Raw genomic sequence first — 13,017 nt, forward strand, 5'->3', positions numbered from 1 at the left:
CCTTGCAAAGCTGAGAATAAATTTGAAAAGAAAAGGCTGACTTGGAGTAATTGGACTTTCTGTGTATGACAGGTAACTGAAGTTAAACGCTAAGTTAATAACTATCAGTCAGATTGTATCTAGCAATCCTCTGTGAACGTCTCCAATTCCAGACCAAATGGCACTAAATTGCTATGAAACTCAAACTGTTCTGCTGAGATACAGGCTTCAACATTTAGATGTCCTGATCTCGAGATGAACCCGTCCCATCTAAGGATGACGTACATTTGTGAATTAACGCAACCAGCTTTGCTACACAAACTTGTCCAGAACCAAAACATCACACTAGTTTCAACAAAAATTAAAGAACCGAAACTACAAGAGTACTATACGAAAACATGAAGTTCTACAAGTTAACACACAAGACTGTGAAAAAAATATATTTCTAAATCCCACCCAAAGGTTATCCTTCACCCATTGCAACCTCCTGGCAAGTCTTAATATGGAAAAATCCCAGTCGGTCCCACAGGGGTCATGCATCATTTTGCAACTATAGTTAATTACAGGACTACAGACAGAAGAGACCAACTGCTTATCTCCTTTCAAAACAGTACAAGTTGAGTTCAGTAATTAGTTACACATAACACCATGTTATCAGAACTATATCTTTTTCTATATGACCTAATCATCCTCATTAAACTCACAAAGCATGCCTCAGTTTAATATTTAAGGAGAAGTTTAAACACCAACATTAACCTTTAAATCTTTCTTCTTTGATATAGCTAATTCAAGATAAAGTGAAAAACTGCCACAACTGTAATAGTATTTTAAGCATAATGTGCTGTGAAGTCTTTTATTCCTGCATTTCCATCACTGTTTTTTTGTGATACTAAATGATACACGTGAGAACTCACAGGGAAGTCTTTATCAGACTCTTGTATTTGAACTGCAAAATTGTCTGGGAAGACTCCTTCTTTACCATTGAGTTCTCCTTTCCACCAGCCTGGCTCTCCAGTGTCCTAAAATAAACAAGAGGACATTTCAATCAATATTTATTTCTGCCCCAGAACAGATACAGTTCAAGAACAACGGGTTTGCTTTTACCCACAATACAAAATAATTGTTTGTCTGCAACACCACGTTTATAAGAGGAATACTTTGGCCACCTTAGCAAGGGGAAACAGCTACAGACCAGATCAGGTTTCATCAGTTTTTGTTTGTTTTCTAAAAAGCAGGAGGAAATGATATTACATCACATATAAGATAAGGGTATAAGGATAAGATCTGCAAAGGGAAGGAAAGTACATAAACCCAGTTATAACCCAATGCACTATATTCAATATTCTCAGCTTCCCCGACCAGCGCTTATTCAGTAAATACTTCAAGTCTCATTGGAGTAACACATAATTCTAATAAATAAAAGTGATTCTGATGTGATTGGTCAGGTCCACTGGTCTGAAAAGGGTGAAGAATGGTGAAAAAATAACCACAGTAAGACATAAGGAAGAAAAAAAAAAACCCAATGGATAATTAATTCAGTGGCACAGAAATCCATTACATGATCCTACTGGATCTTGGCCTTAGTTTGTCCATAACAGAAAGTATGACTTTATTTGAATATTTTAGCAGCATAAATAACAGCTCTCCCCTGTGCTCCAGATCCAAAACACTGCAGATGTCGCTCCTGCACACAAGTCTAAGTGGATTACTGCTGATACACGCCACAGTTAGCAGCACCGAGTAGTTCATCCCAAAGCGCAGTACACAACAAGAACAACTAATTCAGCACTCGGTTCAGCTGCGATGCGGAACTGATAAAGGAGAGGGGATAAAATAAAACGTAAAATAAAATAATTAAATTAAAAAAAAAAAATCCCACCCCACATTAACCTGAAGGAGGAATCACCAGGAAAAAGACCTGAATAGGTGATTAGTGCTGAAAGTAAAAGTTTCCTGCAGGTTTCTTTCATTTCTCCCTCTGTCACCCTTTCAATTAAGTACTACAGAGTCCAGTTTCATTAACTTCCGTACGGTTATTCTGAAATAGCAAGTATCTCTAACACCTGGACTTCATTCTCCTACTTAAAACATGTACTTGGTTTTTTTCATAACACCTAGATCAAAATCAGTACATACAGATTTTAATTTCTCACCTTTTGACACAATGATACTTTCCAACCACCACCTCTAGGTCAGCCTGATACACCACCAGAGAAAAAGTACAAGTTCTGAAGGTTAAAAGGCTATTTGCAAAGCTTTTCCAGTTTCCTCACTGAAAAGGCAGTTGGTACTGGTTGTATAGTGATCCGACTGGCCTTTGAGGAATCTGAGATAATTTCCCACTCTGGAACGGTCCTTAAGGCCATCTGTACCTCTACCAAGTGCAGAGCAAAGAGCTGACTCTCACATGAGACAAATCTGTCTACAGGAGTATTTAATCCAACACACTCTCCTGCTTTCACATTTTACACATTCCCTACCTGTACAAAATCGACGAAAGCTACATAAACGGTTAAAGCAGACCGAACATCTTACCTTACTGATTATTTGAATGATCTCGCCTTCTTTAAAGCTGAGTTCATCGTTTGAGCCTTCATAGGAAAATATTGTCCTGCAATATTCCTTGGCTGAAACAAAGCAGAACAATTAACTACGTTTGCATACCATGGGTAGTAACATACATCACACCAGCTCACTTATGCTGTCTGAAAGGAGAGCTCAGAAATTAACACTCTAATCATACTTCCCTTCTAGATCAGCCATCTGAGACCGCTTTACAAATGTTCACTATGTCATTCATAGCACAAGAAAAGTAAGATTATGTGTGTACAGAGCAATGGAGACAAATCTTCGTGAAGTCAGTAGTTTAAGCTCTAAAACATGTTTTCCGCAACAGCAACTTAATTCAAGTACTCTGATTTCCGAGGGAGAAGAGAGGAGCCTACTCAGTTAATCTTCTAACAGCCTATCTGACCCTCCCCAGAGCATTACACATTCAAGTTTGAGCTACTTTAGAAAAAATGAGTTTCAAGCTTTTTATTGAGTTTATATGATATTTTCTCAAAATTGATCTAAATTTCAAATCTGCAATCCTAATTAAATACATGAGATTGTTTCAAGGTGACATCCTTTATTAATACGTACAATTACAGAAACTTCAAATACCTAAGCAGCACATTTGCTGAAACTCTGCAGTGAAATCAAGTAACTGAAGCAAAGGAATTCCTTGGCTAAGCACCTGAAACCAGAGCTCATCTGAGTCATCAACTCAGACAGTCACAGACTCTTCTACAAAAGTGGAAAGAATAATTCCTTTCTTTCCATTTGGGACAGTTCAATAGCTAATCCATTTAAAATTGTGATAACGATTTCAGGTGAAAGAGCGGGAGGATTTGTTTTCCTTTCCCATGCTAGAACAAAAACAACATGAAAAAGGCCAAAATATGTTAATATAGAAGTCTTGATTGGAAAGCATGGTTTTTTGCACCTTTTTTAAACCCAGCACATTTAAAATAATTTAGCAGATATAAAGGCTGGATTTCTGCACCTGACAGATTAAGAAGAGGAAGCAAAGAAAAAGGAGTCTAATGTGCTGCCATAACCTATCGGGTATTCGGCAGTGACAGCACACACAGGTGGGCAACTGCATCAACCCCCAGTCAGAGAGCAGCACGACATGAGGTCATCAGGAGGATCGACATGAGGTCATCAGGAGGATCGTCTGCAAGTCTTAATGACTGCCTTTTGCTGGACGGTAAGAAAATAAACGAGTTAGTTGCAGTTGAATCTTTTTGTTGTTGTTGGATTTGGTTTAACCAAGATACAAATCTTTAGCTCAAAAATGCACAAACGGTATTCTTAAATAAAAATCTACCTTGGTCACTGCCAACCACTATGTTAAAATGCAAAAGTATGCCAAGCTTAAGAGATAGACATACATAGGTATTTATACAGATATGTAACCACATGAGCAATCCTAGGTACGATAACTTACATTATTTTACTGCCTTATCAAGTAATCAAAATTGCTTAGCTATAGATTAACTATATTGTGGTTTTCAAAGAATTACAGAATCATAGAATGGTTTAAATTGGAAAGAACCTTGAAGATCATCGAGTTCCAACAGAAATATAAGCAGAACCATGTCAGAGATGAGTGTTCAAATAGAGGTCCAAGAAAAAAAAAATAAATTCACATTGACTCAAAAAAAAAAAATCAACACTACAAAAATACGCTACAAATATTATCAAATTTGGGGATTTTATTCATTAGTAATGAGTGAGCGTAAAAGAAATGTAATACATTTCCATACGTCCCAATTCTGTAAAAATACATGCATTTCCTTACTGCCTGGGGATTTGGCCAGTACAGCTGAATTTCTCAACCCTTCTTCTCTCTCCTCCTCCTCCTCCTCCAAGCATTTCTCCCCTCCTCACATACACCAAGTCCCACAACAGACAGAAAAGCGTGCGGGAAGGGGAACCTTTCGCTCTGCTCCAGCTGCCAGGAAGGCCGGAGAGATGGGAGCATCGCACCCCGCAGGCTGCCGCGGTCCCCATAGGTGCCCGGCTGCGAAGCCCAGCGGTCAGCACCACCCAAGAAACCCAACCTGGTACATCAAGAGTACGAACAATTTGTCACTTCAGCATCTTCTTTTGTGAGCCCGATATTCTGCCAGTAGTTAAGATGAAGAAAGAATCCAGTTTAACTTTCCAGCATTTAAGTCTAAGATGGTATTCACAAAACAGTAAATCTGAACTTCAGCAAATATTTTTAATAAAAGGTAGTTTAAAACTGGATCTTTTCCGAAGACTGGGGACTAACAGCACACTAGCAGGAATCACAGATGTTGTATTCTAACATAATGGGGGGAACGAGGGGTCAAATTGTGATTGTTTTATTTTTTTTAAACAAAATATTTTTACATACTTGCACCAGAGGCCAAAACAAGCTTCCCAGAAATAGCAGAGCCACACCAAAATAAGCCACACTAGTCTAAACATTTTCGAGATCTCTGTTTATTTGCTAACATATTGAACACAGTTTATTTTAAACTTGCTCTCTCAAAACTGAGGATGGTATACATAAATCATAATATGGTCTATATTAAAATAAAAACACTAAAAAAGAAAAACAAGCTTTCTTCCAAAGGTCCCAAGAAGTTCTTAAATGGTCTCTGTAGGTATTACCGACTGATATTCTCCTACAGCATTTATTACCACTATGTTTAAATTCCTCACTGACATACTCGTTTCTCTGGGGAGCAGAGACTCAGCATGGCTACTGGATTAGTCCAATTTCTATGCTTTTAGCATGAGGTGCACCTGAAATTACGAAAAGAGCTAAATACCGAATGTTCCGAGTGTTCAGTACTGAATGTTCAGATTTTTTTTAGGCAGACTTAGGTTAATTTTTATGCAATGTTTTGAACAAGTCAAATTTCACAATGCTGAGGGCTGCACACTGTTGCTGGCTCTTAGAGCAATAGCACGGGAATGATTTAAAAAGATTCCAAGACTATCCTAATTTTGAAGTTTAGTAAAGATTTCAAAGTCGCAAGTAAGCATCAAATTCCATCAAATGCATCATACACAAACTTTTGACAGATCCTTTGCAATAGCAAAGCTTAAGTATTAACTACTCTCAAGCCATTACCTCAAACACTTCTTGACAGTATCGGCTGCTTGTAAACAGGGTAATGCTACTTACAGCTATCCAATTCAACAAAGCCAAAATATGGCTGAAATGGCACAGCCGCCCTATATACTTCTATAGGTACAGATAAAGTAGGGCTCTGAGTAACAAACCTGCCGTTTCAAGTGCCCTGTTGTGCTAGACTGCTGGACATAACCAAAAAGTCAATTGTTTGTTGCAGTTTTCTTATTTCTGCAAATTATGCATTCTGTGTAAAACAGCCCAGTTACACCAAAATAAGGTATTTCCGCATGAAACAAAAATATACTTGAAATTACAATACAGAAGTCAAAAAAAAAAAAGTCTGCTCTGGAAACAGGCAAAACGAGCAGTCTACACATCACATAATTGAAGATAATTCTTTATATGGGGTTGGCACTCCCACAAGATGTTTTGGGTTGACTTAAAAATATCTATCTAGATAAAGCTAAGCAATTTGGTAGTTAAATGAGGTCATAATTTCTTAGAGACAACAAAAAAGAAAAATAAAAAAGAAGTTGTTATAAACGGAACCACAATGGAACTTGATTATCTAGGGAACACACTTCAAACATAAGCACCAACTTTCTGATGGAAGAAACTGAGCATACAGTTACGACAGCACACCAGCAACCCCACAGTAAATCCTCAGCTGAGAAAGCAATTTCTATAATCTAGGGACAGAAATTGAGTTAGGGGACTGTTCCATAGCAATAGATTTTCAGCATCCCAGATGAACACTAAAAGCTAGGCAGAAAGTAAGTCAGTTTGAGCATGTCAGCGTAGCAAATTCATGCAAGGGGGCTGCTGCAGTAAAACTTCATAAACTGGCCTTAATTTGTTCCAGGAGACAACCCTACAAATGTTTTTGATTCATTTTCCACAGAAACGCAAGCAAAAGCTCCTTCAGACTCTTTTGCATTCGTGTAACTCCTCAAAGGTACAGAACAAGACACAAAAACCCAGTGTACACAAAAGGTTAAGATTTCAACACCAAAAAAAATTGACAACCAAATACTTCTCTAGAAAGGCAGAAGAGATGTACCAAGTAAGAGAAGTAAATTTCCATCAGCCTTACCTTTTGGTTTACTTTCAGCTTCTGATTTTACTACTTCTGAAGAGTTTTCAGGTTTTGTTGTACTGGGAAAATGAATTAGCTTTGTTCCAGCGGGATGGTTAGGTGATGACTACATGAACAAAAGAGAACTTTGTTAACAAGAATTCATTATGAGTTTTATTTTTGATTAGGCTACAGGACATACTCAAGTTTTCAGTAGTTGAGATGATGCGAATGACCACCTCCAAGAAATCCAATGAGCTTTCCCATTACATACTTAACTTACTGTAGTTACTTCATTACAGTCACAGCAATAAGAATTTTGTGTACTGATTAACGACACAGCACAGCTTTCAAACTGGAAGCAAATCTCCAGATGTTGCCAGATATACTTTTGCAATCATATTTCAACAGTCCCAATGATACTGTTCCATTACCCTGAAAACTGCCTCCTCCAGTGCAGAACAGAAGCGGTTATTTAACAGCTCTGCTGAAAGTAACTCACTGACCACATTTACTCTGCACTGGAATAAAGCAGGAATATTCAGTAGCCATACAGCACCTCAGCTGAAGAAACAATTTTTTAACTACTCAGAGCACGTGAAAGCCCATCCCAGCTTCCCTTCACTCTTAGTCATTTGTACAGAACAGAACCAGAACACATAAACGTCACTAGAGATTTCTCCTGAACCATAGAGGAATTGCAACCAATAACAAGTTTCAGAGTTAACATCTAACAAAAATATTATTTTGGTTATATATTATTTTCATTTGCCCCAGGAGACTTACTGAGCTGCCAGGAAGATTAAGACAGCTTCAGCTGCACCCACTTCTTCACAGCCCTATGAGCTACAAACACAGAATACAATCTTACAGTCAGTGCTTACCTGAGCAGCCCTAATAGTGCTACTGATGTGAAAAATCCCACCGCCTTTAGTTACTCTGTTCATTTTCATTTACAGTTAAAGATTCACAGACTTTCTGCTGTCCAACAAACTAGATTTACTCTCCTTAAAACCAGATGATGCCTGTGGGCTGGTGTTTGGTACCTCTGACATACCATAGAGGAAGCCACACTCATTTGGGACATTCTCAGAGTACGTATGCAATTTAACTCGCTCCAGAATGCTATATGAAGGAAGCGCGAAAATAACCCACCTATCAGATTAAACAAGTCCAACATGGAAATAGTCCCCTACATTTCCCCCTTCTAAATGGAGATGCAATTAGAAATACGAGAGGAAGTTTAGGCAGACGGGGTATAAATAGCCTGAGCCCAGGCAGAACGCTGGGACCAACTGAAAACTATCTCCCTGTCTCTTGCAGAAGCATATATACTCCTGAGTGCTTCAGATACATCAGTGCTCAGCCACCCTATGCTGAACATTCTCCAAATTCCCCAAGGAAAATAAACCCTCTCTACAGCTTCCTTATGACAGCTTTTTTCATTACTGGCTGAAAGACTGAGAATGCCCTTCCAGCATCCCTCCACCTAACTCCAAAGTGAGTTGAGCACAAATTCAGAGAAGCCATCCATTTTCACAAGATCTTCATAAGAATTACCTCCTTAGGCCTCTCCAGGTTGTTCTGTAAGTCTGTCTCCCTTTGGGATGACTTCGGCAACAAGCGTAAGTGGAATATTAAGTGCTAAAATCAACTGTTTATTTCATGATCTTTAAACTATGCAAAACTGTTTTCTCACTTCATTTCCCCTCTTGCTGAGAAACAGTCTACAACAACTTTCCAGACAAGCCAACTAACAAAACAGAACAACAACATATTTTAGTGTTTATACAAAGTCAAATAACAATTCAAACTGTCTGAGCAGGCTTCACATTAATTGAACACACTGTAGACAGGCTCTTCATACTCCCAAGTTACAAGGTAGAAAGCAGGGGAACACGCTTTTGAATGATCAATCTCATGACAAGAAAGAAAACTGAAAGTTAGGTCCTGAAACCCAAGTCAACAGCATCCCACAGACTCCTACTGCAAGGGACAAAGCCTTCAGAGAACCAAGGAAAAATCAACATGCCTTCAAAGAATCATGTAATAGTTTGGGTTGGAAGGTATCTTCAGGGATCACCCAGTCCAACTCTCCTGCCATGGGCAGGGACATCTTTCATTAGACCAGGTTTCTCAAAGCCCCATTCCAGCCCGGCCTTGAACACTTCCAGGGATGGGGCATCCACAGCTTCCCTGGACAACCTGTTCCAGTGCCTCACCACCCTCAGAGTGAAGAATTTATTCCTTACGTCTAATCTAAATTTACCCTCTTTCAGTTTAAAAACATCGTCCCTTGTCTTGTCACTACAGACCTCAGTAAGAAGATTCTCTCCATCTTCCTTATAACCCCCCTTCATATATGCTGCAAGGCTGCAACAAGGTCTCCCCGGAGCCTTCTCTTCTCCAAGCTGAACAAGAACTTCCTTAGGAAAGAATATTCCCTGAGCCTTAAACAGAAGGTGACACTCTTGTAACTGTCATTTTCTGAAGCATCTTATGTTTTGACTGGACCATAAACTAAGAGGACACACACTGTGTCTATAGGTGGATGAGCACTGCTCTTAGCACCGCTACAGAGGGAAAACACATCCGAGGAAGTTTCTGTCCCATCCTTATGCCCTACACCATTACAGTTAGTTCTGCAGCAGCAAAGGAGAGCAAATCAGTCAGCGGAGGAGAATTAATGACCATAACAGACAAAAAAATGAAATTGGAAAATGCTTTTAAAGCTTTCTTGAATTGATCATCTGAGTAAAAACTGAAACACTGGATTACCTCAGCTGCCTTTAATTTATCAAAAGCTGCAACTCCATATATAAGCTCTTGGTATAAATTCAAGACAAAGGACTGAGCATCGCTGTTGTGCTTCCAAGGGGTAAGAGCGCTCTCGGGTTCAGATCAAAATAAAATTCAAACTAAAGCAATTTCACTGTCATCACATTGTCTGCTCTCTCCTAAGCTTTAAGTTCAATGTAGAGAGTAAAAGTGCTCCTCTTCCCACTCACTCATAAAAAAGGGAGAAAAGAAAATGAAAAAGGATGCAGAGTTGTAGAACAGTATTTTTCAGGCTATCACCATCAGCAGTTTATGTAACTCATTAACCTAAGAGATGATCAAAGCCAAAAGCCTGGGAGCGTTCACTGAAGGACTTTTTACATCAGTAATAACAGCTGACATCTGGAACAGTAATCTCAACATCCACCAAAATTTGGAAAAAAGAAAACCTCAAACCAAAAACTGAAGAAACCCCAAAATATTCCTTGTTTTAAAGACCGAGATTAACTTGTATGGAAGACTTAACCGTACCGTTCCAGACTGTATACAAACTATATCACAAAGAGAACTATAAGGGACCTCGTACCATCGGTGTGTCTGAGAAGTTCTTATGTCTTGCACCACTTGCCTTTGAAATGACAATTTTTGTATCAGCTTGGTTTTCCTCTATATTTTAAATACCAAGACATTTGAAGAGACCTTTTGGAATCAACTTTAAATATAACTTACTATGAAAGAAGTTTGAGGGGGTTTGTTTTCTTACATAGGCAAGAGCCCTATGAGATGACTATAGTCTGATTATGGAACAGTATTGACAAATTTTAAAATAGGCAATGTACTCAGCATCTGTAAGGTATCATGTTTTCAGATTCCACGTTTTATAGACTATTTTTACAGGAAACCCAAGAATAACAATATGAACCACTACAAACCTTATCTTGCTTTTTATCTTCTGATTCAGTACTGGATAATCTCGTCTTAAGTTTCACTGAGCCTTCTTTAAAGATATCTCCAAATCCAATACCTCGGATTTTCTTTGGCTGTGCTGGTCCAGATCCAGGTTCATTCCCATTTCCTGGAGAGACCACAGGTGAGGTAGGACCACTGAAAACAGGCTCTGGAAGTATAACAAGAAAGAAAAACTTGTTTTAATATGTGAAATTATTTATTTGCTCTTCTGGGAGAAAAAGTGGAAGTAACACAGCTGCGTGCACTGCTCCTGCTAAACAGCTTTTCTAGGAACGTTGTTGTACCTGTAATACCTCACATTTGTTCTAGCTGTGTATTTAACATTACCATTTGAAATGACACCAGTATTGCATTGAATACGCAGGCAACTAAGTCATTAGACCACTAATATTTCTTGCTATTTCAATTATCACTCAGGCTCTGCAGTCTGGTGACATCAACGTTATGTTTTCCATTAGTTTTATGAAACATTGCTTATGCATTCTCTAAAGAGGTGTTTTTAGTCCAACATTTAAACACTTGTCATTTGCACAGCTATAGCTACTGAAAGCCATAATCAATAAAGGTCCATAATGAGTCCTACCACATTTCAACAGCCACAGGAAAAAACAGTGTGTTTCAGTAATAGAGTGATGCCTCTCAAGGCACCAATGTGAAATTTTTCTAATGCTCAAACTGCATTACCAAAAATACCCAAAGAGTTTCTTGCAAATGTATTCAAATGGCTTTTTAACCTGATAACACTTAAAACCTATGAGTTAAATGTTCAAATCATATGTGGCTGTTTGACATTAATCACTGGTAGATAACAAGTACTTAAGATTCTTTTAATCTTTCAGTTTCAAGGGACCACATTTATCCACCCCCAAAAAATGTAGTTCAGAGTGGAACTTACTTTAGGTATTAGGAGCTTTTAAGACTTTTATTTATTTATTAAGTTACAATAAACTCTGTTAAAACCTACAAACCAGTATTCATGGGCAAAATATTTCCATGTGCAGCATTCCATGAGACAGTCATGTGAAAATAGACAGCTTTTATAAACCAAATTCAAAATACCTCCACACCTTTTAGCCTTTCGGTTAAGTTCCTCCCAGCCTATGCATGCCTGGGAATTTCATTAAAGATTAAAGCCTCTTCCCTCAACCACAAATTTGAGGAGTTTTGATAATACTATGGTTACACAGATTCTTGGCTTCAATTTTTCACCTCTCCTCAACTGAGTTATTCTTCCTTTAGTTATATCCCTCTTAGATATCTAAAAGGATAACTCGAAATTTCATTCAAGAGAAAAGTCCAGGTTGCATGTTTGAAAGACCACAGCTCAGTGAACGGGGCATTTACTGTTTCCTGGGAGTGAGAAAAGAACCAGCAGATACTCGAGACCGACTGTGAAAGCACTGAACACTAAATATAACCCCTGGGGGTATAAACCCTCCAGGTTAAACAACCCCAGGTCCCTCAGCCACTCCCCATAAGACTTGTTCTCCAGACCCCTCACCAGCTTCGGTGCCTTTCTCTGGACACGCTCCAACACCTCAATGTCTGTCTTGTAGTGAGGGGCCCAAAACTAAACCCAGTACTCGAGGTGGGGCCTCACCAGTGCTGAGTACATGGGGATGATCACTGCCCTCGTCCTGCTCTCCACACTGTTCCCGATACAGGCCAGGATGCCACCTTGGGCACACTGCTGGCTCACATTCAGCCGGCTGTTGACCAACACCCCCAGGTCCTTCTCCACCAGGCAGCTTTCCAGCCACCTCGATCCCCTCATCCAGATCGTTGATAAAGATATTAAACACAACTGAGCCAATACTGAGCCCTGGGGAACACCACTTATGACCAGCCGCCAACTGGATTTAACTCCATTCACCACCCCTCTTTGGGGTCCGCCTTCCAGCCTGTTTTTTACCCAGCAAAGAGTACACCCACCCAAGCCATGAGCAGCCAGTTTCTTCAGGAGAATGACAGGGGAAATGGTGTCAAAAGCTTTACTAAAGTCCAGGTAAACAAAATCCACAGCCTCTCCCTTGCCCACTAAGCAGGCCACCTTGTCATAGAAGGGTATCGGGTCAGTCAAGCAGGACCTGCTTTTCATGAACCCATGTTGATTGGGCCTGATCACCTGGTTATCCTGTACATGCCACATGATGGCCCTCAAGATGATCTGCTCCATAACCTTTCCAGGCACTGAGGTCAGTCTGACAAGCCTGTAGTTCTCTGGATGCTCCTTCCAGCCCTTGTTGTGGATAAGCGTCACATTTGCTAACCTCTGGTCAACTGGGACCTCCCCAGTTAGCCAGGACTGCTGATAAATGACGCAAAGTGGCTTAGTGAGCACTTCTGCCAGCTCCCTTAGCACCCTTGGGTGGATCCCATCCAGCCCCATAGACTTTTGTGTGTCTAATTTATGTAGCAGGTCACTCATTATTTCCCCTTGGATTACGGGGGCTTCATTCTGCTCCCAATCCCTGTCTTCCAGCTCAGGGGGCTGGGTACCCAGAGAACAACTGGTCTTACTATTAAAGACTGAGGCAGAGAAGGTATTTAGTACCTC

At 39.6% G+C, this 13,017-nt stretch overlaps 1 protein-coding gene across 1 annotated transcript in view; it reads right to left on the bottom strand.

Annotated features, from left to right (window-relative positions):
- Nucleotides 1-893: 893 nt before the first annotated feature.
- The window catches only part of CD2AP (CD2-associated protein), a gene marked incomplete at its 3' end in the record, with an annotated part of 134,811 nt that continues 122,687 nt past the window's right edge, over nucleotides 894-13,017 (bottom strand). The window contains exons 6-9 of the mRNA XM_009885480.1: nucleotides 10,424-10,608; nucleotides 6,732-6,840; nucleotides 2,515-2,606; nucleotides 894-998 (exon numbers count right to left, since the gene is read on the bottom strand). Of these exons, the coding sequence (XP_009883782.1) occupies nucleotides 894-998; nucleotides 2,515-2,606; nucleotides 6,732-6,840; nucleotides 10,424-10,608 (491 nt within the window). The remainder of the gene's footprint in view (nucleotides 999-2,514; nucleotides 2,607-6,731; nucleotides 6,841-10,423; nucleotides 10,609-13,017) is intronic.

This window comes from Charadrius vociferus, unplaced genomic scaffold (assembly GCF_000708025.1).
Source record: "Charadrius vociferus isolate BGI_N301 unplaced genomic scaffold, ASM70802v2 scaffold800, whole genome shotgun sequence".
Lineage (NCBI taxonomy): Eukaryota > Metazoa > Chordata > Aves > Charadriiformes > Charadriidae > Charadrius > Charadrius vociferus.